At 34.9% G+C, this 27,284-nt stretch overlaps 3 protein-coding genes and 1 long non-coding RNA gene across 6 annotated transcripts in view; 3 read left to right on the top strand and 1 right to left on the bottom strand.

Moving 5' to 3' along the window:
• The window catches only part of LOC126723544 (F-box/kelch-repeat protein At3g06240-like), a 58,311-nt gene extending 51,085 nt beyond the window's left edge, over positions 1-7,226 (top strand). Inside the window, exon 3 of the mRNA XM_050427078.1 lies at positions 6,559-7,226. Coding sequence (XP_050283035.1) covers positions 6,559-6,772 — 214 coding nt within the window. The 3' untranslated portion in view covers positions 6,773-7,226. The remainder of the gene's footprint in view (positions 1-6,558) is intronic.
• The window catches only part of LOC126723543 (F-box/kelch-repeat protein At3g23880-like), an 80,371-nt gene that overhangs the window by 21,444 nt on the left and 31,643 nt on the right, over positions 1-27,284 (top strand). Inside the window, exons 1-4 of one of the 3 annotated variants that reach the window (XR_007654373.1) lie at positions 8,963-9,121; positions 10,171-10,246; positions 13,209-13,438; positions 13,559-13,800. The exons of 1 other annotated variant lie outside the window; for it this stretch is intronic. Coding sequence is in view for 1 of the 2 variants with exons in the window: in XM_050427072.1 (XP_050283029.1) it covers positions 9,045-9,121 (77 nt within the window). In the remaining variant the exon portion in view is untranslated. Of the gene's footprint in view, positions 1-8,855; positions 9,122-10,170; positions 10,247-13,208; positions 13,439-13,558; positions 13,801-27,284 lie in introns of those variants that run through there. One more of the 3 variants, XM_050427072.1, reaches the window with a different exon arrangement.
• Positions 1-27,284, bottom strand: part of LOC126723557 (uncharacterized) — a 144,940-nt gene that overhangs the window by 110,956 nt on the left and 6,700 nt on the right. The gene's annotated exons all lie outside the window — the stretch shown is intronic.
• LOC126723546 (F-box/kelch-repeat protein At3g06240-like) lies at positions 2,310-25,606 on the top strand. The gene is made up of 4 exons (XM_050427079.1): positions 2,310-3,520; positions 24,751-25,081; positions 25,223-25,345; positions 25,469-25,606. Exons 1-4 carry the CDS (start codon positions 2,397-2,399, stop codon positions 25,550-25,552), a joined length of 1,662 nt encoding a protein of 553 aa, XP_050283036.1. The 5' UTR covers positions 2,310-2,396; the 3' UTR covers positions 25,553-25,606.

The raw sequence follows: 27,284 nt of genomic DNA, 5'->3' as shown, positions 1-27,284 counted from the left end.
AGCAAAACACTTCAAAAACTTAAAACTTATGCTCTGCATTATTAAATTCTAAAATAACAAACTTTTCTACAAACAATATAATCTTTTAAATAATATTGACATCACACAGTACAACATACATATGCAAATTGGCAGAGCTGTAACACAACATACCTTATAACTTACATTGTACTGGATAGAAATTGCAACAAAGCACTTCAAAATGAATGCTTTGATAATTTTTCTTATCATCTGCTTGTTTGGCTTTTGGATCTGTATTATGATTATGAAATTCACTTTTCCTGTTTGTCATAAGTGATTAGGTAACTCCCTGTTGGTTCTTCACTTTCAACTTTGGCATATTGACAATTAAAGAATTTTGGTCTCAAGTTGCAGTTTTTAAATTACTCCAACCAGTAAAGCTAAGATAAATAGATGTCCCTATGCTGAATAAAATTTATAAAAATAAAAAAAATAAACTTAAGGCAAACATGCCCTGAACCAGGTTTCAATTATCTCAACCTAATCTTTGTAAAGTGGTCTGAATCAAAGAAGTTTAGCTCAAACGAAAATTTTCCACCCTATGTTTCTTATCTAATGTGAATTATGAAATGGATGATGGATTATGTTCCCTAATCATCCTTAAATGAAATATCCAAAAGCTATAAGACAATGACCTGGTCACGTACCTTTCACATTTTAGACATTAATCATAGAACCTTAAGACCATACTTTTTGATCAACAAATCTTTAAAAGTTGAAAGTAAACAAGAGGTCAAAAATCTTAATTGCAATTCTCTGAAAACAAGAAAAAAAAAGAGGCAAAGTGGCAAACTAGCCCCCATTAAAAAAATTAGAATCATGTTTCATATTTATTATTCTTTATACTATAGATAAACCCCTAAATATCAAACAGTCAGAGATATGAACATGTATTACAATAAGATGTGGGGGTCACCTCATAAAGCTATTATACACATAGGCTTTCAACAAATATTGAAGTTGGTCAGAGTATCCAAAGATGCTTATTATATTAATCAAAATCCCATTACCCCAAACCAGTCCATAAAGCAAAAGTAGAAAACACTGAGAACAGTCCCAAACTTCCAGTTCCATGAAATTTGTTGAAAAACACAAATTGATTTAAATGACACAAACAAATAAAAAGTAGTAAATACAGACAGCTGCCCATGAGGAGTGGCAGAGCAAAGCAAAGCACATAGATAGATATAGATGAACACACCTATTTCATTTCTTTCAGCTTTCGGTGTACAACCAAACTTACCTTTTTATATTACCATAGAGCCATAGAGATTCTCTCCTATATATATAGCTCCACAAGTATTTTTTTTTTCAATATTAAACAAAAAAAAACCAATTCCAAATTCAGCTGCCCAAAAATATTTTCAATTCAGTAAAAAAATAAAAGAGATAGAAATTATAATAATGGATTTAATCACAAAACAGGTTGTGAGTGTCAACCAATGAGACCCAACCTTCTTCTTTTCCAGAAATTAGAGTCTGGATCAAGCTTCTCTCCGGTTCTTGCTGGTTCTGATTTACACCTTGTGAGTATGAGAGGCCCTACAGAGACATCTACAGCTTTCAATTCTTCAATGTTTGAGGAGCTGAGGAATCTTTCTTTAATTGAACCTTCGAATTCTTTCAAAAACTCCAACTTGCAGTATTCTCCGCATGTTCCTCCTCTCTGTTGTTTTCTTGCTCTGTTCCTCTGTTTCCTCTGTCCCGAGCGATGATTCACAAAATCTACTGGCCATAAACAAATCAAACAAAACCCACAGAGGCACAAATAAACCTAGACAATCCTATCAATATTTTGTGATTCAAATTTACAATTGATGGAAGAGACAGAATCCATGGCATGCACACAGACCACTAGGGTTTTTCCCTAACTTCAACAAATATAGAGGAAAAGGGTTAAGAATCAAAATCCCTAAATGAATGCTATAAGAAATTTAGAGACTCTAGATTGTAAAGACACAGATGCCAAAAAATAGGTTCAGTGATTTACCTAAGAACATCAACAATGAAGGTTGGAGAGAAGAGACGACGAAAGAGAAGAACCCACAGGAACTCGCTTCAGATCAGATCAGATCAGATGCGAGAGAAGAAGAAGAACCGTATGTTGTTTTTTTTTTTTTTTGGGTTTTATATGTTAACCTGACTGACCGGTAACTGATATCCTATTAAAATCATACAAACGGCTAAGATTAAAACAAGTAAATCTAATGGCTAAAAATTAGGTGGGTACCGTACCCCCTAAAAAAAAAAGAGGGGGCACAGAAGGATGACCCTATATATAGATGACAATTGACTTGCCGGTTAGAAATACAACCGCTGTGTAGAAGAACAGAGACAGTCGAACCAAAAGCAACAATTGCTTTTTCAAGTAAGGAATGTCAGACTATCTCCCAGAGGAAGTGGTGCTGGAAATACTGCACAGACTACCCGTCAAATCCCTAATTCGATTCAGGTGCGTTTCAAAATCATGGAACTCTCTAATCACAACCCCTGCCTTCATCAATTCCCATCTCACTCGATCACATTCACTTCTCTCCAATTCCAACAAATTAATCGTTAGGCACTGCCTCGATAAACCCTACGTAGAGCACTACAAATTAATTGACGATAGCAATGACTCGTTTGATCAAATTCAAAACATCGAGTTACCACTCACGAGTCGCCGTATCCAACATTTTAGGTTAATTGGTTCCGCGAATGGATTGTTCAGTCTTTTTGAACAAGAGCGCTTTATTCTTTGGAATCCCTCTATTAGAAAATTTATCACCCTTCCAAAACCTTGCATTACTGTCAAAGCGCACGGCCGCCTTACGTGTCGTCCGGCATTCGGGTTTGATCCGCGGACTAATGATTATAAGTTGGTGAGAATTGCATTTCCACCTCTAATTGAGGCTTACTCTCTTAATGAGGACTCTTGGAAATTAACTAGTGCCTCTTTTCCGCTGGGTATTGGTTTTTCTGATTGGCATAGACCCGCAGCTTCTTTAGGTGGGGCTGTCCATTTTGCGGTATATGATAAGGACAATCGCAGTCGTCCGTTAATTTTGTCGTTTGATTTGGGTGATGAGGTTTTTCGCTTGATGTCATTGCCAAATTGTGCATTCAGTTGGAGTAATATTCAAACCTCGGTAATTGGGGGATCGCTTTCTCTGTTATTTTATGATGATAGATTTGTAGCCAACAAATGTTGTGCCATTTGGGTGATGAAAGAGTATGGCGTTGTTGATTCTTGGACTAAATTGTTAACCGTTGATTTCAACAAAGAAATTATAGGGGTATTATGTCTCCAGAAGAATGGCAATATATTAGTGGAGGCAAAACTACCAAGTGATTGGGAGCTTTCTTCATATGACCCTAAGAGCCAACATGTTAAGAGTTTGGGGATTTGTGGGAGGCCGCACTATTTTCATGTTGATAATTATGTGGAGAACCTTGTCTTACTCGACAAATCGAATGATGCAGTTTCCAAAAGGAGAGCGTGCAGGAAGAGGAAATGCAGGTAAAAGCTTGATTCAACTCAAAATTTCAGCATGTACTTTTCTCAGTTCTACCTTTTTCTTGGTATATACTAGATACTGCTATGTGGCTATAAGTAAATATTTTCAGACCTCAATATACTGCTCTCAGATGTTAATTTGTTATCAGCTTGATATAAAGAGTGGCCAGAAGTTCCGTAGATCAGTTGCTTGCCCTCCTTAGTGGATCTCTTTTTGATTGTTCTCGGGCTTGGGGACTCACATCTTGTGATTCTTTCCCTTCTTTCCTTTGTTCTCTCTACTTTTTAATTAGTTTTCTGTTCTTCATTGTTTTCTTTTCTCTTTTGTTTTCCGTTGTAATTTTTGGTTTGCTTCTTCATGCATAAAGTGGCCGGTTGAATATACAGTGGTCAGAAGTGTTAAATGCAATTTTGTGGTTGTTATTGATGATGAGATTGAACATTTGCAAGATGGAAACAGTAAATATAAAAGAAATTCTGATGTTATTATCTTTTTTCTATATGCTAAACTTGTCACAACTAATCCATTTTCAATATCAAAATGTGTTTTACGCTTCCTGTCTCATTAGACTTGCTTAGATTTTTCTGATATGATCAGCCATTGCCTTCTGATTTTGTGTTTTTTACATGACTTGTTATTTTGTATCAATGTACATTCACAAAATATAAGAATAACCTAGAGAGAGAGAGAGAGAGAGAGAGAGAGAGAGAGAGAGAGAGAGAGAGAGAGAGAAACAAGGCCCAAACATTTAAAAGTTTTTTAACCATTTAACTATAGGTAGAATCATGACATTTTGTTAGGGGTTTTGATTGATTAAATGTATTACATTGTATTGAGTGTGGGAGTTGCATCAGGGTGACCCTAGTGACAACCCTAGTGTTTGTTGTAAAAATGTAATCAATAATGGGGTTTGCCCAAAAAAATAGGTACTGTTTTGTTTAGCTGAATATATGATGTAGACTTAGCTTCTGCACTGCATTGAGTTACTTTAGTTATGTGTTGATATGGAAAGATTATTGATATTAATGGTGCTAGGAGGATAAATTGGACCTTCTTCAGCTTATTCAATAATTTTTTATTTTGGCTTTTCACTTGAATTTTATTAGGATTTTGTCGAGAAAATTTTGAAATAGAACTATGCATATAGAATAGGATTGTCATTGGGCCTCACCCCTTAATGTATCTATAAAAATTTTATTTTACTGATAAAATAAAGTATAGGATAGGATTTTTTGATTGTTACACAGTCAAGTCTACTCTATAGTGAAAATCAGATCTATGGTGATGTTATATAAAAGGAAGATGATGAGAGTGTAAGCACTATGGTTATGTTTGTTTCATGGATAATCAGGGGAAAAAAAGTGAGTTTCAGGAATATTTTCTGTTCTTTTGGTGGTAGGAACTTTGGCCAATCTGGTAACATAGCGTTTTAGAAACTAGTAAAAACATGTTGCACCTGCATAGATGGCATCTTCTAGGTTAGTAATGTATCTTGAGATATGTTAAGAGCGAGATTTTTATAAATGAAGAGTATTAATGCATTTATTTTCTAAGCATCAGTGGTCATGTCCAAGGGATTAGAAAATTTAAGAAAACATCTCCATAATGAATGGTGAAGTAGAAGTTGCTTTACTTCACTTTTACCTTGGTTTGCTCAATTAGTTATTTGCTAGTTCATTATATGTTTGAATATACAGATGTCTTTATTTTTTTGTTTGAGAAAAAAGGGCCATGACGTCTCCCCAGAAGTGTATGTGGTATGTGAAGGCTTCAAAAAGGCCGCTTTCTTTGTTTGGACAACAACATAGGGGGAGTCACACTTACATTTAAAATAGGTTAACATTAGTTAGGTAAATTTAATAATTATTCCAAAGATTGAAAGGGGATATTGTAAGTTTGTAAAATTTTAAAATAATATAAAGAGAGGGTGTAACCACACAATATGGGTTGGTGACACTTGGTGATTGTATCAGATATAAAATAATGGATAAAGGAAGGGGAAATGCAAGAATAAGGTGCTCAAATGTTAAGGGAGGTAAATAAGTTCTGCATAAAAATAGAATGGTTAAAGAAGGCAAGTGGGACTTGGATAAACATGTTTATAAATTTTCAAAAATTGCATTGCACATGCCTGCATGGGTTAGCTAAAGCTGTCCAGTTCGAGTCTTGAGATCCGGGGTTTACTCAGGATGGGCCTGCCTTGAAGAGGTTCCTTGTGATAAAAATAATAATGGTAATTTCCTTTTTTCTTTTTTTAAAATAAAGTGTTGCATTGATTCTTAGTGCTTTGCTTCAAATTTTTGTCCCCAAAAAGAAAGGAGTGAAAGCCAATCCACCAAGACCACCACTCTCAATGATCTACACTTTTCTTTCCTTAAATTTTGATTTCACATAGCTTTATTCCAAATTTTGTTTATTAATTTATGCATTATTTTGATTTTCCATTTTTATGATTATGTTCGATTCTCACTAGCAAATTAGAGCTTTTCATGTACTTTTCTTCCCTAGGGTTTTCTTTCTTCTTTTATCAATTACTTTGACTTGCTTTCATTGGGTTTTTGAGATATGTTAAGTTGTTTTTTTTTTGGAGATATGTGTGTTTATGTTTGGGTCTGGGGGTTCTAGTTATTTTTGTAGTAGGGTTTTGTATCTCATTGTTTCTTTAGTAGTGCTTCTATTTGATGCTTCTGTATGCCCAAAAGACTGAGAGGATTCTCTCTCAGAATTCACTTTTTTGAGATGAGGTCATTCACCCTTAAAGTTGATTCTTCTTCATGCCTAAAACATTTGGAGTAGGTAAGGTCATCCACCTCATCCCTTTATACGTTTGTACTTTTGGAGATTAATCAGCACGAAATTTGAAAACTATATACATCTTCATAACTTCCTTTTTCTCTTGTTTAAATGGTTGGTTTTGTGGATTTTCTATAATGGGTTGCTTTCTTATATGATAATTATTGGTTTTACTTTGTGGTTCAATTCGTTTTAGTATCTCAACCATCTAAGCCTTTTGGTGTATCTTCTGCTACCAAATTTCTAGGTTGACTTCAGACAGAGATATGCCAGCTACAAGAGGCAAAACACCTACTACAAGAGATACTACAACATGCGAGTGTATACGAGCTACCACTGGACATAATACATCAACAACAGACAATAATACATCAACAAGAGGCCTCTACAAGAGGCAATACTACACGACGGGAGAGCGCTCCAGCTACAAGAGGCATTGCTGTTTGAATTGGAGACGATAATACAGCATCAGACAGAGAAAATAGCCACTTTGATATCACAAATTGAGATAATGGAGACTGCAGAATCAAAATTTACTGAACGTAAAAGTTAGTTAATTTGGAATGACCAATCTCTAGAACTCGAGAAATGAGATAGACATTTTTTTCCTTTAGTTTGGAGACATGTTTTGTGATGCTAGAGATCAAAGTGCGACACAAGTACAACATGGATCCACTTCTGCAAATCAGGAAACATGACCTATTATTTTGATGAACGAAAAATGGGAAAACGTGACCTTATTGTGGGACTGAGATTCTGTCATGATATTTTGCTATAGTTGTGAAATTAAGGTCTTAATTTGAGACTGGTAAAATCAGTGATTGATATGAAAAGTAGTTTGTTGTATGTTTAGAAGTAGTCTTCAATGAATTTTTAGTAAATTTTGTGTTATGATAGGATGTTCTTTATTGTGTAGTCCTATAATCACAACAATATTTTTCACTATGGTTGAGTGGGTAGGTGTTTATCATCTACGATTAACAATTTGTCTGTAGGTGTAAAATATTTTGTGAAATATTTTGTACACCTAGAGTTATTGTTCTTAATTACATGGTTACGTTCAATGACCAAATATACTTTGTAAAAAGTTATGGATTATACTTCATAATGATATAGAAAAAATTATTATTAAGCTCCAATGCTAATAGCATACAATTGAAAAAAAAATACGCCAAATTTAAATTTTCTTCTTATTATCCCTTATTTTTAAGTCCGCTTTACCTTAAATTCTCTTCTTAAAACATCCATATTTTTACAATTTTTTTTAGTAAGCATGTTTTGAACTAGACTAGTATTAGCCTAAATTTTATTGGTATTAATTATATTTTACCTAGGCTGTCCACCGGTAACGTACAATCCACCCACCTTTGCTGCTCGAATTCGAGTCAATCGCTACCCAAAACAATGACTATGGCAGTTGGCAACAAGTAGGGATGGCAATTTTGTCCCACCCTTCCTCGCTTCACTCAGTGTGGATTTTTCCCATACCACAAAGGTGATGGGGCGAGGATGGGGCAATATTTTTGCCCTGCACCATGAGGCGAAGCGGGGATGGGTTTAGACTTTTTAGACTGGCCCCGCCCCACCTCTCCCCGTCTCACGTTGCTAAGGGTTATAATTATAAAATTTTCATACTCTAATTTAAACAAACATATCAATATTAGTTTATTTTATTCTACCTAATATAGTTCTTTGCCTTTATTTTGTTTGTGTTATACTATGAGTTTTTTTTTTTCTTTTTTTTTGTGATTGTCTTGTTAAACACTTGGATATATTATTCAATTTTTTCCAAAAATTGATTTGATTTGATAGAATAAATTTAGTTGTAATTTCAAGTATATTTTTATTAATGAAATAAGTTTTATTAAAAAATATTTGTACTAGTTGTAGGGCAAATTAACAAAAAGTAGAATTTTACGAGGTGAGACGAGACTTTGCGGGGCCCCAAGGGGCAAGGATGGGGTGAGAAAGATTTCCCCGTCTTGCTGAGCGAAGAGGGGATGAGGTAAAACAAAACCATGCAAGGCAGGGACGAAGACCCCATCCTCCAACCCTGCCCCGCCCCATTACAATCTCTAGCGACAAGTGTCCTCCAAAACCCATTGGGAGTAGGTCAAGTGGTGGGTCTCCCTTTTGAAACTCAATATAAACTTACTCAACCAACCCACCACCAAATATCTTAGAAATCTTGTTGGAATCCTACATTTCTACCAAGAATTCAACCTAGAATCACATTGTTGTCCAAGGTTCTGCCTAGATTTGGCAAAAATATTATGATCTCTACTCAAATCTAGTTGAGATCTTGTGATCTCTACTTGTGATCTCCGACAAGATGAGGAGGAAAATTAAAGTCTTTGACGAGATTTGACAATTGTCTCCTCTTTCTTGATTCCAATTGAAACTGACTCGACTCATACAAAGTCCAAAGTAAATGTTGGTGTGAGTGTGATGGTGTCCTTACTAAAACTTGAAGATATTATTAGAGGGTTTCAATGGGGGGAGTCTTGCCCTAATTTTTTATTTTTTATAAGAGTTACAAAAATCTTTGCCGCTAATTTGTTTGATTAAAAAGTAATTGCCGGTAAAACAAAACAGTTCAAAAAGTAAAAAAAAAGACAGTCAACCAAAGCGATATCGTTTTCAGAACACTGTCTATCTCTATCTGTTTACGCCATTCCCAAGTTTTTCAAATCGAAAATTTCAGAAAAGCTTGAAATTGGGTTAGGGTTAGGAATGTCAGACTATCTCCCAGAGGAAGTGGTGCTGGAAATTCTGCACAGACTTCCCGTCAAATCCCTAATTCGATTCAGGTGCGTTTCTAAATCATGGAACTCTTTAATTACAACCCCTGCCTTCATCAATTCCCACTTTTCCTCCAATTCTTCCAACTCAAACAAATTAATTGTTAGGCACTGCGTTGATAAACCCTATTTAGAGCACTACAAATTAATTGACGATAACCATGACTCCTCATCTGACCAAATTCAACACATTGATTTCCCACTAACGAGTAGTCGTATAAACCATTTTATGTTAATCGGTTCCGTGAATGGATTGTTCAGTCTTTTTGAACTAGAGCGCTATGTCCTTTGGAATCCCTCTATTAGAAAATTTATAACCCTTCCAAACCCTTGCATTATTGTCAAGACGCACGGCCGCGTTAAGTGTCGTTCAGCATTCGGGTTTGATCCACGGACTAATGATTATAAGGTGGTGAGGATTGCATTTCGATGCGGAACTAAAAGGACTGAAGAGGCCAAAGTGCCTCTGGTCGAGGTTTACTCTCTTAATGAGGGATCTTGGAGAATAACAAGTGCTGGCGACTCTTTTTCACCCGGGATTAGTTTTGATGACTGGGGGCGACCATCAGCTTCTTTAAATGGGGCTGTCCATTTTGTTGGGAAGGATAGGGATGATAACTTTTGTCCATTAGTTTTGTCATTTGACTTAGGTGATGAGGTTTTTCGTGAGATATCAGTGCCAAATGGTGCATTCCGTACGAGTGATTATGTTCATACCTCAGTAATTGGAGGATCGCTTTCTCTTTTATGTCATGATACTTATAGGCACACAGTGAACAACTGCTGTTCCATTTGGGTGATGAAAGAGTACGGTGTTGTTGATTCTTGGACTAAACTATTCACTGTTAATCTTTACGGAGGACTTATAAGGGTATTAGGTCTACAGAAGAATGGTAATATATTAGTAGAGGCAGAACTACCACTTCATTGGGAGCTATCTTCGTATGACCCTAAGAGCGAACAAGTTAAGCATTTGGGAATTTGTGGGAGACCATACTATTTTTGTGTTGATAATTATATGGAGAACCTTGTCTTGCTTGACAAACCGAATGATGCAGTTTCCAAAAGGGGAGTGAGCAGGAAGAGGAAATGCAGAGATAAGCTTGATTCAAGTCAACATTTCAGCTTTTGCTTGTAAGTAAACATTTTTAGACCTCTATATACTGCTTTCAGATGTTAATTTGATATTGACTTGCTATAAAGAGTGGTCAGAACTGTTAAATGTAAGTTTGTGGTTGTCGTTGATGATGAGATTAGACATTTGCAAGCTGGAAACCAAATATAAATGAAAGGCTGATGTGATTATCTTTTTATATGCACAGAACTTGTCACATCTAATCCATATTCAATATCAAATTTTTTTTACTCTTATCATTTTATTAGGGTTGCTAAGATTTTTCTGATATGATCTGCCATGGCCTTCAAATAGTGTGTTTTGTAAATGACTTGTTGTTTTGAACTAATGTAAATTCAACAAAGTATGGGATGATGCCAAGCATTTAAAATTTGTTGTAACCATGTAACTTTTGGTAGACTCATAACATTTTGCTAAGGGTTTTGTTTTTTTTTAAAAAAAAAAAAAAAAAAAAAAAAAACACTAAGCTAGAAACTAATATAACTAAATAGGAAAAAGGAAACACAAAAGCTCCAAGTCTCATGTGAATTTTGATGGAGCAATTGGTTTAGTAATTACTCCTTGGTTGTATGGAACTTATATCCTTTGTGAATTTTGTAGAGAAAGAAACTTACGTACTTTTGAGGTTGTGGAAGCCACTAGTCACCCAAAATCATCTTTCCTATGAACTTTGTTTGAATTGTCTTTTGTTTTGGGGTCATAGTGAGATACATTATTGTAGACTTTGTTGATTCTCTCTCTCTTAGACTGGAACTTTTTTCTCTTGTGTTTCTTTGGGATTTACTTTGTGTCCATCTTTGTATCTGAGGTAATTCCCTTTTAATATAAAATTCCATATTATATATATAAGACACTTTCTTTTTAGTCTGCTAAGTGTTGGTTAGATGTCCTTGTAGAGTTGTAGTGATTCTTTTCTTTATTTTTTTTTTCTCTATTTATTTAGGGTAATGCTCACTTATTTTTTTGGGTTGAGCTTATTGAGGGGCATGAATAAACCTATAAATGAGGATAGTTCAAAATTTGAAAATAAGTATTATTGATGTGAATGGCATTCACTTAGTTTGGTGTACCTATTGTATGCCCCCTTTGTTTATGGGTGATCTCTTTTCATTATTCAATGAAATTTTACTAATAAAAAAATAAAAATTAAAGGAATATTTAATGAAGCATAAAGGACCAGCTTATGATTCCTTTTCTATCTATGTGCTGCTGCCTAATTAGCTTGTATTGCTTTTGTTCATTGAATTAAATCTTTTCCTTGAATAATCTATTACATTATTAATCTATTTGTCTATTACCCAACTGATGTTGACTTGTTTAATTAGTGGCAAATGCTCAATTGTTATGCCTCTTTACTGCCATTAAATTATCGGTGTTTGTGGGATGGATTTAATATTCTAGTTGATGTAATTGACGTTTTAAAGCTTATTTGTGAATGCATGTGATTGTGTATCAACTCTGTTTGTGTCAATACTTTTTTTTTTTTTTTTTTATCCTAAATTTTGTACACAACTTGAATAAAAAAATGGAAGGTTGTATTAGGTTAATGGCTGGCATATAATTTAGTCACAGCTTGAATTTTCCATGAACCCTTTACTTTCTCTCCCAACTTGAAATGCAGCTAAGTCCCCACCCTGCACAACGTTGTATTACTTCGTCCATGTTCACCAGGGTGAGTCCGTCTAATGGATTTATGAAATAGCCCTAGTTAACTTTGTCATATAACATTTCAGTGTCCAGGTTACAAATTACTTTAAAAACACTGCTATTGAGTATGCTATGCTATCAAAACATTCATTTGCAATAAACACCAAATAAGGGATTTTCCAACCTTGAATGAAAGCATTTCGGTCTCTCACAAGACACCTATTGCACATTTAAAATATTATCCAACACTTTGTTTTTGGTTTAAGTGAAGAGATTAGCCCACACCATTGCCAATAAGAATATAGACATTTCCAACGAAGCTAATATGGCAAAAATCCTTGATATTGATCCCACCACTTTTATTATTATTTTTACTTGGAATCAAAGTGACATAAGTAGCATTTAAAGATTTCAAACTAGTAGTTATTATATAACACCATTTCCCCAAAACTCACCCAACCACTTCACTAATAACCTTCATTTTACATTAATATCTAACTCTTAATCTCTGGCCACCGTCTCTATTAGCAAAAAAAATTATCTTACTTTTCTCTCTCCAACAGTTGCATTGCACATTTGGTTCAAATTTAGTTCCCCAAAAAGAAAGGTGTGGGAGCCAATCCACCACTCTCACTAATCTGAATTTTTTTTCCCTTTAAATTTTTATTTCACATTGCTTTCTTAAAAAAAATTTGTTATTGATTTATAGATTATTTTGATTTTCCAATTTTATGATTTGGTTCATTTCTCACCAGCCAATTAGGGCCTTTCAGGCACCTTTTTTTCCCCAGTTTTTCTTTCTTCTTTTATCAATTGCTTTGACTTAGTTTCATTGGGTTTTTGACATTTTTTAAGTTGATGATAGAGATACGTGTGTTTATTTTTGGGTTTGGGGTTCTAGTTATTTTTGTATCTCATTTTTTTCTTTGGTAATGCATCTATTTGATGCTTCTTCATGCCCAAAAAGGATTCTCTCTGAATTCACTTTAACCAAGATGAGGTCATTCACACTCAAATTTGATTCTTCTTCATGCCTAAAAATTTGGAGGATTCTTTCTCTGAATTCACTTTGAGATAAAGTCATCCACCTCAGCCCTTCATTCGTTAGTAGTCTTGGTCTTGCTTGCAAGATATTTGATTTGTATACATATTCTTGACTTCCTTTTTCTCTTGTTTAAGTGCGTTGATTGTGTGGATTTTCTATAATGGGTTGCTTTCTAATATGACATTTATTGGTTTTACTCAGTTGTTCGATTATCTTTGTTTCTCAACCATCTAAGCCTTTTGGTGTATATATTGCTACCAAATTTTCAGGTTGACATCTGATGAAGCTAGAGTGCACCTGCTACAGGAGGCAAGAGAACAGCAACAAGAGGTAGTACAACTCGAAGAGACAGTACGCCAGCGACAAGAGGCAATGCTATATCAACAAGAGGCAATACAACAGCAGATGGAGAGAATGGCCTATTTTAAATCACAATTGGAGAAAGCGGCCAATTTTAAATTAAGATTGGCCCATTTGATTCAGCGATTAGGGGGGCCAGGTTATTACTTTGTTGTGCTTTTGTTATAGATATATTATGTGTTTTATAATGTAAATTACTTTATGTAGTATTTATAGTTGTGTTATAATGTTAATTGGAGTTATTTATCTTATATTTTAGGCTGGAGACATATTTAGTGGTGTTAGAGATCAAAGTGCAACACAAGAACAACGAAGATCCTCTTCTGCAGGTCAGGAAATGTGACCGTGAGGTGGGAGTGAGATTCTGTCTTAATATTTTGTTATACTTGGGATATTATGGTCTTAATCTGACACTGGTAAAAAGTAGCTTGTTGTATGTTAAGTAGTCTTCAATGAATTTAGTAAAATTTGTATTATGATAGAATATCCTTTGTTAGATGATTTTGATGTGAATAGTGTTTTTTTTTTTTTTTTTACTAAAATCTTTTTTTTAGGGGGGAGGGGGGGAGGGGAAGAGAGAGAGAGAGAGAGAGAAGAAGAAGAAAGATAGAAAGGCTATCGATGACCAAACATTCTACCTAAATAGTTATGAAAATTACAATTTACCTCCAATAGCATATAATTAAATTTAAAACAAGACATGTCCAATTCATATTTTCCTCTTCATACAGTGTACCCTGTTTAGCCTTCTTTACCTTACAAATTCATTTTTTTGACAAAAAACTATATGTAATGGTAGCCACTTCGGATGCATTTACCACACAAAATTTTGAATATATAAAATCATGACACATGAAAGTGTAAAAGGAAAATTGGCATTAAAAATGAATCTGAGACCAAAGGAGATGAGAACTCCGGAAAGAAGGGACAAAAGCCTCATTGTGGTAGGATGGTAGCAAACATGATTTCGAGTCTGACTCTATGCTTGATACACCAACTCACTACATCAAGAAAAGAGAATATTATTCTTTATTTATTTTTTTTAAAAGGAGGAAAATTGGTATTTTTGTTAAGGAGTGTATCTCTGTTGTTACTTTACGTTGTTAAATGGAGAACCAAAGGGATATATTATCCACGAGGGGATTGAGATAAGGTAACCCTCTCTCCTTTACCTTTCTCTTCTTTGTGCAGAGGAAACTACATGCATTTGCATCAAGTGAGGATTGAAAAAAGTTTGCATGGAGTGGTCATTTGTATTGGAGCTCCAAAAATTACTCACACTTTCTTTGCGTATAACAAGTCTTTAGCCGAACATCCATGAATAAGTGCATAAAAATCCAAGATATCCTTAGACAATATGAAGACGCCTCATGTCAAAAATTAAGCTGTAAGAAAAAAAAATTTCTTTAGTGAAAATATATTAGTTGAGGGATCGAGTTTGGCTACAAACTTGATTGTAGCCTAATGCTATAATTAACAATATGAAGATGACATGTGTTCACTTATTAAACCACATTGAAATGATTTTATGCAATTATTTTATGTGAGTCATGTGTATTGCACATGACAAAGACATGTCATCTTCCTATTATTGGTTATTGCAAGCTACAACCAAGTTTGTATCCAATCTTTGTTCTTAATTGAGAGGCAAAAGGAAATCAAAATCTTGCTAGGAGTTCCAACAATGAAGTGGTATGAAAAATACCTTGAATTTCCCTTGGGAATTTGACGATAAAAAACAAGCATTTATTGAAATAAGAGAAAGGGTATGGACTACGGAAGAAGCTTGTGGAAAAAAAAGCTGCTATCTCAAGTGAAATTCTAATCAAGGTAGTGGCCTAAGCCATTTCTACATTCACTATTAGTTGTTTTAAGCTCTAAAAGGAATTATGCAAAGAGTTGAGTTCTAAAATGTGAGAATTCCAGAAGGGTCATACGGACAAAGAAAGGAAAATCAACTGGTTTAGATGGGACATAATGTAAGTACCCAAGTCAAAAGCGGGAATGGGATTTTAGGCGCTTCATGAGTTTAATTTAGCTTTATTAGCAAAGTAGGGTGGCAGTTAATGAATGATAGCAATTCACTTCTTTATTGAGTAAACAAAGCCATATATTTTCTAACAAGCAATTTTATGGAGTCAAATCTGAATGACGCTGGTTCATATGCTTCTTCTTCTTTTTTTTGGTTGGGGGGTAGAAAATGCTGCTTATATAGAAAAACTAAAGAGGAAAGTCAAATAGAGATTTAAAGGGCATACCCTCTCATAACAATAGGAGGACGACCAAAATAAATGAAGGTCTTGGTCAGTGCTCAATCCCTTCCTAGCCAGTAAGTCTGCACACTTATTGGCTTCACGAAAGCAATGCTTCATCTTCACCTAAGGAATCCGGTTGATGAGGGTCCTACAATTAATTATAAGAGAAGCATGGTGTAAAATATAGTTAAACTCTTCTGTCACCCAACCAAGAACAACTTTAGCATCAACTTCAATTTCGACAGCCAACCGGTTTAAATTAACACAAAGCATAAGCCCATCCCTTAAAGCCCAAGTTTTAAGGGAAGGGCTTATGCCTGGAGGATAGCTTATGGTGCTTAGTATGCGTATGAGATGGAAAATAGTTAATGTAATAAAAGTCAAGATTTGCAGTGACAAATAGCTCTCCACCCCAATATCTTATATGCTAGTATCAACAGTAAAGCTCCACCTCGAAGTTGTAATCAGCTCATTGATTGATCATAGATGAACATCTCCATAATTTGTGAAGGTTTTAGGTTTATTTCTTTTGTTAGTGCAAGCTCCACCCCGAAGCTGTAGTGAGCTCATTGATTGATCAACGATTTTAAGTTGCTGTGGAGGTGGGTGTTCATTATTTCTCCCCTCAATTTGGGTGTTTTGCCTGGACTTTTTATAAAAGACCTGTTAAATTTCAATTAATCTGATTTTTTTTAAAAAAAAAATCTAAATTTGAAAGGAAAATTAAAAAATTTTAAAAATACTTGCAAACTTTCAATGACAAAACATACCGTCTATAAAAAGTTATAGTTCATAATGATTTAACGAAAGTTACAATTTATCCCTTAGGTCTAATCCTATCATAATATAGTATTGTTTAGTCATATAAAAATAATAAAAAACGGTGGGTACTCCCTCTTCTCTTAGGCAGTAGAAGTTCTTTGTCCCTTCCTTACGAAGGAGTGTTTTGTTTTTGTCTCTCTAGGGATAACAAGTTTATCTCTAGAGCTTGTGGGGTTTTTCTTGTGGGATTAGGGGAAGCAATTTTTTGTCTCCTCTTGTGTGTAGTTCTTTTTCATTCTTTCTTCCAACCTGTCTTAATGGAGGAACTCATAGATACTTGGCGAAATATGTCTCTCTCAGAGAGGGAGGATTCAGGTTTTACCCTTTGAAGTGATTAGCGATCTCAGAAGTTCATCTTGAATCTTTGCTATTAGCGTGGCAAGCTGAGTCACGATGACAAGAGCTGTGAACTATGGATTCACAGCAAAGGCACCTTACAAATTTCAAAACAACAAGTTGGTCCATCACTTTGGGCTTCTCCACACTGTTCAACAAGGAAAGGTGTAATCGTGGTGCCTGAGATGTTTGAAAGGACCTCATCTCAACCTGCATGGAGCGAAAGGGAGACTGCCGACTATAGTGAATCCGGTATAGCAGCTTTGATTGAGGGAGGCAGCGATGAAATGGTGCAAGAAAACGTTGAGACGGTGCAAAAGGACGTTACATCAGTTATGGAATCCGAGTTTTGTGGAATTGATTCCTCATTAATGCTAACATCGCATTCAAAGTTGGCGGTGATTTCAAACTCTACAACTACTATGGGAATTTCTAAAAGTCTGAAATCCCAGCCAATCATTAAAGAGTCCAGCCCATTTAATGCACCTCTTATTTTGGTTGTGGAAGTAAAGAGTGATACGTTGAGAGCAAAAATAAGTGATATTGAAGCAGCATTACCCATGCATGATTGCTAACCAATTATTGCTCCTATTGACTCTAATTCCCAGCAATCCCAATGGCAAGTGTTTAATGCGATCAATATTTTAGACAAGGAAAAATTCTCAACAACAACAATTAGGGGTAATGAGCCAGATCAGTCCAATCGGCCTCCACACTGCAAGAGGACGTTACATCAGTTATGGAATCCGAGTTTTGTGGAATTGATTCCTCATTAATGCTGACATCGCATTCAAAGTTGGCGGTGATTTCAAACTCTACAACTACTATGGGAATTTCTAAAAGTCTGAAATCCCAGCCAATCATTAAAGAGTCCAGCCCATTTAATGCACCTCTTATTTTGGATGTGGAAGTAAAGAGTGATACGTTGAGAGCAAAAATAAGTGATATTGAAGCAGCATTACCCATGCATGATTGCTAACCAATTATTGCTCCTATTGACTCTAATTCCCAGCAATCCCAATGGCAAGTGTTTAATGCGATCAATATTTTAGACAAGGAAAAATTCTCAACAACAACAATTAGGGGTAATGAGCCAGATCAGTCCAATCGGCCTCCACACTGCAAGAGGACGTTACATCAGTTATGGAATCCGAGTTTTGTGGAATTGATTCCTCATTAATGCTGACATCGCATTCAAAGTTGGCGGTGATTTCAAACTCTACAACTACTATGGGAATTTCTAAAAGTCTAAAATCCCAACCAATCATTAAAGAGTCCAGCCCATTTAATGCACCTCTTATTTTGGTTGTGGAAGTAAAGAGTGATATGTTGGCAGCAAAAATAAGTGATATTGAAGCAGCATTACCCGTGCATGATTGCTAACCAATTATTGCTTCTATTGACTCTAATTCCCAGCAATCCCAACAGCAAGTGTTTAATGCGATCAATATTTCAGACAAGGAAAAATTCTCAACAACAGCAATTAGGGGTAATGAGCCAGATCAATCCAATCGGCCTCCACACTGCGCCATTTGGAAACCACCTCCATGGCCGATCCTGAAGGTGAACTTTGATGGTGCTATGTTCCGAGAACAAATTTCAGTGGGTGTGGGAGTTGTAATCCAAGATGATAAGGGTTAGGTTGTAGAATCCACAGACGAGAAAATCACTTTGCCCTACTGGGTTACTGTTGTGGAAGTGATTGCAACTAAGAGAGCACTCAGGTTGGCTCTAGATATCGGTCTCTCACCTATTGTCCTTGAGGAGGATTCCAAGAACACTAATGATGCCCTAATGTGTGAGGGATCATTGTTGGCGGACTACAGACACTTGGTAGATGATGCAAAGAGGTTAGCAAACCAGTTTGAATCCATGGAGTTCAGTCATGTCAAAAGAGAGGATAATAGTACGGTTCACAATATTGCTAGACATGCAAGACATGTTAGCGAGTTATCGGTATGGATGGAGGATGTTCCTCCACACCTCTCCGCTATAATTCAAGCCAAATCAGCCTTTCGTTAAATAAAATTATAGTGCTCTTTCTAAAAAAAAAAAAAAAAAAAACACTTCTTTTGATACTGTTTACTATTTAATTAGAAAAAAAAAAGTGTTATAGTATTTAAAGCATTTTGACAAATGATATTTAGATGCTAGACATATCTATGAAATATATAATATATGAAATAAAAAAATTTTGACTATTGGTTGATCTTATAATATTTTGTCAAGTAAACTAAAAACTGTTCATAATTTAGTACATCATTATTATTCCATTATATATATTTTTAATTGAATTTTAATTATACTTTATATTTAAATATCTATTAAAATCTTACCAAATCATATTTCATTTACAAAACAAAAATGTAATAAATACCTATTAATTAGGGGTGTCCAACCAAACCTAGTACCCGACCAACCTGCCTTACCTGGCCAACTCGACCCAAAAACCGACTGACTTGACGATAGTAATGATCAACAGCAGATCTCCACCTCTAAAACTCGAGTCCGGTGGGTCGGTTGACGGGTCTAAGCATGGAAAACCGATTTCCAACCAACCTGACTATTTACACACTAGAAACTTGTTGTTTTTCGTTGATTGGAGTGGTTAGTTGGTTTGGTTTTGGCCAATCTGTCGAGATCTAATCAAATCCAACTATAACCAATAGATTTTGGAAAAATCTGGCCGATTTATGCAAAATCCAATGACATTTTGCACAATCTGAAATCGGCCGAGACCTAACCAAAAATTGAAGACATCTGACCACCCAAACTTCCTCCTTCTACCGATAGGTAGCGAGTCTAGGTATGGGAGACCCAAAGTGATTGGGTCGATTCTAAGTTGGGTACAAACCTGACTCGTGGACAGCCCAACTATTAATAATAACCATAATTATTAAAATTTACAATTAGACAAAAAATAAAAGATTGAAACAATTAATTATATCATGTATAACTTTACCATGCATTGTAACTTTTTCTTTTTCTTTTTAAATCTCATACCCTCTCTTCATTCCTTTCTTTTTTATGTGCGTTTGTTTCTTAATTTTTTTTAAAAGAAAAAAAAAACCAAAAGAAATCCAAAAAAGCTTGGTCTTAAAAAAAACACACACATAACCAAGCAAATATTAGAGGTTTCAATGGTGGGAGTCTTCCCCCTAATTTTTTTTTGGTAAAAGAAAAAGGTTTTGCTAATATATGCCATAAGGGCATATAATAATTTTCCTTTTAGGAAAAAATTTTCTTGAAAATTGAAAAAATATCTTAAAAAAATATTTCCAAAAATGGATAACTTAATGTGTGCTCTAAGGGCACACATTAACCGAACCCAAAGAAAAATCTTGCCGCTAACTTCTTTGATTAATTTTTTTGAGTAATGGATAACTTAGTGTGTATTTGGTTCCTGAGTTTTGCTTTTGCGTTTTGCGTTTTGCTTTTTTTTTTCACACGCGTTTCAGGGGACAGAAGTACTGTTCAGTACTGTTTGGCCTTTTTTTTTTTACATTTCTATCAATCAGTTGGCCCGTGTACTGTTTATGGACCCACAAATTTCATTTTTTATTAATTTTTTCATTAAAAATGGATCCCACAGTACTATTCACACATTTAAAAATTATTTTGCTACAGTGTTTTCAGTTTTCAGTTTTCAGTTTCAGTAAAATAAGTTCTATCCAAACACACTCTTAATGTATGCCTTAAGATTACAATAATTTTCCTTTTTAGAAAAGAATTTTTGGAAATTTGAAAAAATATCTTAAAAAAATATTTTCCAAAATAGATAACTAAAATCTTGCCGCTAATTTGTTTGAATATTCTTTTTGAGTAAAAGAAATTGCACGGTTTACAACAAAACCGCAGTTCAAAAAATATAAACAAAGCAAAACAGCGAGTCTCAAACCAAAGCTTGAAATTGAAATTTCAGAAAAGCTTGAAATTTGATTAGGAATGTCAGACTATCTCCCAGAGGAAGTGGTGCTAGAAATCCTGCACAGACTACCCGTGAAATCCCTAATTCAATTCAGGTGCGTTTCAAAATCATGGAACTCTCTAATTACAAGCTCTGTCTTCATCAATTCCCATCTCACTCGATCACATTCACTTCTCTCCGATTCCAACAAATTAATCGTTAGGCACTGCCTCGATAAACCCTACGTAGAGCACTACAAATTAATTGACGATAGCAATGACTCGTTTGATCAAATTCAAAACATCGAGTTACCACTCACGAGTCGCCGTATCCAACATTTTAGGTTAATTGGTTCCGCGAATGGATTGTTCAGTCTTTTTGAACAAGAGCGCTTTATTCTTTGGAATCCCTCTATTAGAAAATTTATCACCCTTCCAAAACCTTGCATTACTGTCAAGGCGCACGGCCTCCTTACGTGTCGTCCGGCATTCGGGTTTGATCCGCGGACTAATGATTATAAGTTGGTGAGAATTGCATTTCCACCTCTAATTGAGGCTTACTCTCTTAATGAGGACTCTTGGAAATTAACTAGTGCCTCTTTTCCGCTGGGTATTGGTTTTTCTGATTGGCATAGACCCGCAGCTTCTTTAGGTGGGGCTGTCCATTTTGCGGTATATGATAAGGACAAACGCAGTCCGTTAATTTTGTCGTTTGATTCGGGTGATGAGGTTTTTCGCTTGATGTCATTGCCAAATTGTGCATTCAGTTCGAGTAATATTCAAACCTCGGTAATTGGGGGATCGCTTTCTCTGTTAGTTTATGATAATAGGTTTGTAGCCTACAGACGTTGTGCCATTTGGGTGATGAAAGAGTATGGCGTTGTTGATTCTTGGACTAAATTGTTAACCGTTGATTTCAACAAAGAAATTATAGGGGTGTTATGTCTCCAGAAGAATGGCAATATATTAGTGGAGGCAAAACTACCAAGTGATTGGGAGCTCTCTTCATATGACCCTAAGAGCCAACATGTTAAGAGTTTGGGGATTTGTGGGAGGCCGCACTATTTTCATGTTGATAATTTTGTGGAGAACCTTGTCTTACTTGACAAACCAAATGATGCAGTTTCCAAAAGGGGAGCGTGCAGGAAGAGGAAGTGCAGGTAAAAGCTTGATTCAACTCAAAATTTCAGCATTTACTTTTCTCAATTCTACCTTTTTCCTGGTATATACTAGATACTGCTATGTGGCTATAAGTAAATATTTTCAGACCTCAATATACTGCTCTCAGATGTTAATTTGTTATCAGCTTGATATAAAGAGTGGTCAGAAGTTCCATAGATCAGTTGCTTGCCCTCTTTAGTGGATCTCTTTTTGATTGGTCTCGGACTTGGGGACTCACATCTAGTGATTCTTTCCCTTCTTTCCTTTATTCTCTCTACTTTTTAATTAGTTTTCTTTTCTTCATTGTTTTCTTTTCTCTTTTGTTTTCCATTGTAATTTTTGGTTTGCTTCTTCATGCATAAAGTGGCCGGTTGAATATACAGTGGTCATTGATGATGAGATTGAACATTTGCAAGATGGAAACAGTAAATATAAAATAAAGTCTGATGTTATTGTCTTTTTCTATATGCTAAACTTGTCACAGCTAATCCGTATTCAATTTCAAAATGTGTTTTATGCTTCCTGTCTCATTAGACTTGCTTAGATTTTTCTGATATGATCAGCCATTGCCTTCTGATTTTGTGTTTTTTACGTGACTTGTTATTTTGTATCAATGTACATTCAAAAAGTATAAGAATAACCAAGAGAGAGAGAGAAAGAAACGAGGCCCAAACATTTAAAAGTTTTTTAACGATTTAACTATAGGTAGAATCATGACATTTTGTTAGGGGTTTTGATTGATTAAATGTATTACATTGTATTGAGTGTGGGAGTTGCAACAGGGTGACCCTAGTGACAACCCTAGTGTTTGTTGTAAAAATGTAATAAATAATGGGGTTTGCCCAAAAAAATAGGTACTGTTTTGTTTAGCTGAATATATGATGTAGACTTAGCTTCTGCACTGCATTGAGTTACTTTAGTTATGTGTTGATATGGAAAGATTATTGATATTAATGGTGCTAGGAGGATAAATTGGACCTTCTTCAGCTTATTCAATAATTTTTTATTTTGGCTTTTCACTTGAATTTTATTAGGATTTTGTTGAGAAAATTTTGAAATAGAACTATGCATATAGAATAGGATTGTCATTGGGCCTTAGCCCTTAATGTATCTATAAAAATTTTATTTTACTGATAAAATAAAGTATAGGATAGGATTTTTTGATTGTTACACAGTCAAGTCTACTCTATAGTGAAAATCAGATCTATGGTGATGTTATATAAAAGGAAGATGATGAGAGTGTAAGCACTATGGTTATGTTTGTTTCATGGATAATCAGGGGAAAAAAAGTGAGTTTCAGGAATACTTTCTGTTCTTTTGGTGGTAGGAACTTTGGCCAATCCAGTAACATGGCGTTTTAAAAACTAGTAAAAGCATGTTGCACCAGCATAGATGGCATCTTCTAGGTTATTAATGTATCTTGAGATATGTCAAGAGCGAGATTTTTATAAATGAAGAGTATTAATGCATTTATTTTCTAAGCATCAGTGGTCATTTCCTAGGGATTAGAAAATTTAAGAAAACATCTCCATAATGAATAGTGAAGTAGAAGTTGCTTTACTTCACTTTTACCTTGGTTTGCTCAATTAGTTATTTGCTGGTTCATTATATGTTTGAATATACAGATGTCTTTATTTTTTTGTTTGAGAAAAAAGGGCCATGACGTCTCCCCAGAAGTGTATGTGGTATGTGAAGGCTTCAAAAAGGCCGCTTTCTTTGTTTGGACAACAGCGTAGGGGGAGTCACACTTACGTTTAAAATAGGTTAACATTAGTTAGGTAAATTTAATAATTATTCCAAAGATTGATAGGGGATATTGTAAGTTTGTAAAATTTTAAAATAATATAAAGAGAGGGTGTAACCACACAATATGGGTTGGTGACACTTGGTGATTGTATCAGATATAAAATAATGGATACAGGAAGGGGAAATGCAAGAATAAGGTTCTCAAATGTGAAGGGAGGTAAATAAGTTTTGTATAAAAATAGAGAGGTTAAAGAAGGCAAGTGGGACTTGGATAAACATGTTTATAAATTTTCAAAAATTGCATTGCACATGCCTGCATGGGTTAGCTAAAGCTGTCCAGTTCGAGTCTTGAGATCCGGGGTTTACTCAGGATGGGCCTGCCTTGAAGAGGTTCCTTGTGATAAAAATAATAATGGTAATTTCCTTTTTTCTTTTTTTAAAATAAAGTGTTGCATTGATTCTTAGTGCTTTGCTTCAAATTTTTGTCCCCAAAAAGAAAGGAGTGAAAGCCAATCCACCAAGACCACCACTCTCAATGATCTGCACTTTTCTTTCCTTAAATTTTGATTTCACATAGCTTTGTTCCAAATTTTGTTTATTAATTTATGCGTTATTTTGATTTTCCATTTTTATGATTATGTTCGATTCTCACTAGCAAATTAGAGCTTTTCATATACTCTTTTTTCCCTAGGGTTTTCTTTCTTCTTTTATCAATTACTTTGACTTGGTTTCATTGGGTTTTTGAGATATGTTAAGTTGTTTTTTTTTTTTGGAGATATGTGTGTTTATGTTTGGGTCTGGGGGTTCTAGTTATTTTTGTAGTAGGGTTTTGTATCTCATTGTTTCTTTAGTAGTGCTTCTATTTGATGCTTCTGTATGCCCAAAAGACTGAGAGGATTCTCTCTCAGAATTCACTTTTTTGAGATGAGGTCATTCACCCTTAAAGTTGATTCTTCTTCATGCCTAAAACATTTGGAGTAGGTAAGGTCATCCACCTCATCCCTTTATACGTTTGTACTTTTGGAGATTAATCAGCACAAAATTTGAAAACTATATACATCTTCATAACTTCCTTTTTCTCTTGTTTAAATGGTTGGTTATGTGGATTTTCTATAATGGGTTGCTTTCTAATATGATAATTATTGGTTTTACTTTGTGGTTCAATTCGTTTTTGTATCTCAACCATCTAAGCCTTTTGGTGTATCTTCTGCTACCAAATTTCTAGGTTGACTTCAGACAAAGAGATATGCCAGCTACAAGAGGCAAAACACCTGCTACAAGAGATACTACAACATGCGAGTGTATACGAGCTACAACTGGACATAATACATCAACAACAGACAATAATACGTCAACAAGAGGCAATACTATTGCCTCTACAAGAGGCAATACTACACGACTGGAGAGCACTCCAGCTACAAGAGGCATTGCTATATGAATTGGAGACAATACTACAGCATCAGACAGAGAAAATAGCCACTTTGATATCACAAATTGAGATAATGGAGACTGCAGAATCAAAATTGGTCTTTTTAATTCAGCGATTAAAGGGCCAAGTTATTACTTCAGTGTGCTTTTATTAATATATATATATATATATTATGTACTTTTTAATGTAAATGTAGTACTTTATGCAGTTTATACTTTATAAGTGTTTTGTTATATTGTTAATTGGATTTATTTATCTTATATTTTAGGCTGAAGTAGAGAAAATGCTACAACAGAAGACTGAGAAAATGACCTCTTTAAAATCACAATTGGAGAAAATGGACACTATAAAATCAAAATTGGCATCTTTGATTCAACAATTCAGGGGTCAGGTAATTACTTAGTTGTGCTTTTGTTATAAATATATTGTGTCTTTTTAATGTAAATGTATTAATTTATGCAGTATTTAGAGTTGTGTTATAATATTAATTGGAGTTATTTATCTCATATTTTAGGCTGGAGAGATGTTTAGTGGCGTTGGAGATCAAAGTTCAGCACAAGTACAACAAAGATCCTCTTCTGCAGGGCAGGAAATGTGATCTTGCGGTGGGCACTAAGGTTTTATGCAGTATATGGACATCATTTTTCTTTTTGGGGGGGGGGGGGGGGGGGGGGGGAATTATGGTCTTGATTTGACACACGTAAAATTTGTGATTGATATGACAGGTAGTTTTTTCTTTTAAGTAATCTTCGATGAATTTTGTAAATTATGTATTATGATAGGACATTCTTTTAGATGGTTTTATTTGTTGAGTTTTTATTTTATTTTTACTAAAATCAATAAAAATAAAAATAAAAGATAATAAGGCTACTTTCAATGACAAAACGTATTGCCTAACTGGCTAAACAGTAATGATTCATAATGATTTAGTGAAAATTACAATTTACCTCATATAGCATATAATTAGGGGAAACAAAAAATGTCCAAATTTAAATTCTCTTATTGATACAGTATACTTTGTTTAGACTTTTTGACCTTTCAAATTCAATTTATTGTAACTACCATGGAAAAAATTTTGATTTCAGCTTCCCAAACCAATACATCCATGTCTCTGTAACAACTGTTTTTTAGTAACTGTGTCTTACAACTAAATATATGAAATCATGACATGTGTCCTTGGGCTTAAGAGTTAAGATTAGGGATGGCAATTTTTCCCTGTCCCACTTAACCCGCTTCGCCCCGCACAGGTTTTTCCCGTCCCGCAAAGGTAGTGGGGTCGGGATGGAGCAAGATTTTGGCCTCGCACCACGGGGTGGGACGGGGATGGGTTTAGGCTTTTTAGACCCACCCTGCCTTGCCCCTCCCCGCATTACTAAAGGTTATAATTGTAAATTTTTCATGCCCTAAAACCTTACTATTTAAACAAACATATTAATATTAGCATATTTTATTCTATCCAGTATGATTCTTTGCCTTTATTTTGTTATGTGTTATACTATGAGATTTTTATTTATTTATTTATTTTTAATGATTGTCTTGTTAAACACTTTGATATATTATTCAATTTTTTCTAAAAATTGATTTGTTTTGATGGGATAAATTTAGTTGTAATTTCAAGTATATTTTTATTAATGAAATAGGTTTCATTAAAAAAATTCTACTAGTTGTAGGGAAAAATAACAAAAAGTAGAGTTTTACGGGGTGGGAAGGGGCTTCGTGGGGCCCTAAGGGGCGGGGATGGGGTGAGAAAGTATTCTCCGTCATGCGGGACGGGACGGGGATGGGGCAAGACAAAATCATGCGGGGCGGGGATGAAGACCCTATCTTTCGGCCCCACCCTGCCCCATTGCCATCCCTAGTTAAGATTATCCTCTCTCTTTGCAGATGCCACATAGGTGACATGCATTATCAATAATATGTTAATAGGAAATTATTGGGCAGTCCTAGACTACAAGGTCAGCGTTGACTTTGTAGAACCAATCAATGAGAGTCTGCCATTGTGATAAAAATGCATTACATCATCTGACATCCACATCAACTCAATAACAATAGTTGTTCCTAATTGTTTCTAATAAGTGACAACAGAATTGTCTATTGACAATTTTGTTTTGCTGAATATCTAATAATATATTAACTAGAGAATTAATGCAATTGAAAGTGTAAAAGTTAAATTAAAATGAAATATGACTGGAGAAAACGACATTGTGGTAAGTTGGTAAGTGGTAATAAATGTGATTTCAAATCTATCTCGATACTTTGATACCCCTATTGACTAGCATAAAAAAAAAAAAAAGAGTGACAAAACACTCCCCCCAAGTCCCTACAAAGAA

This window comes from Quercus robur, chromosome 4 (genome assembly GCF_932294415.1).
Source record: "Quercus robur chromosome 4, dhQueRobu3.1, whole genome shotgun sequence".
NCBI classification, from domain to species: Eukaryota; Viridiplantae; Streptophyta; class Magnoliopsida; order Fagales; family Fagaceae; genus Quercus; species Quercus robur.
This window is presented reverse-complemented; position numbering and strand designations above follow the sequence as displayed.

Excerpts from the sequence above, each read along its gene's own strand:
- LOC126723546 (XM_050427079.1), top strand. The coding sequence starts at position 2,397 with ATGTCAGACTATCTCCCAGAGGAAGTGGTGCTGGAAATACTGCACAGA. Across the intron at positions 25,082-25,222 it reads TTCAGCGATTAAAGGGCCAA|GCTGAAGTAGAGAAAATGCT; the intron begins GTTATTACTTCA and ends CTTATATTTTAG. Across the intron at positions 25,346-25,468 it reads TTCAACAATTCAGGGGTCAG|GCTGGAGAGATGTTTAGTGG; the intron begins GTAATTACTTAG and ends CTCATATTTTAG.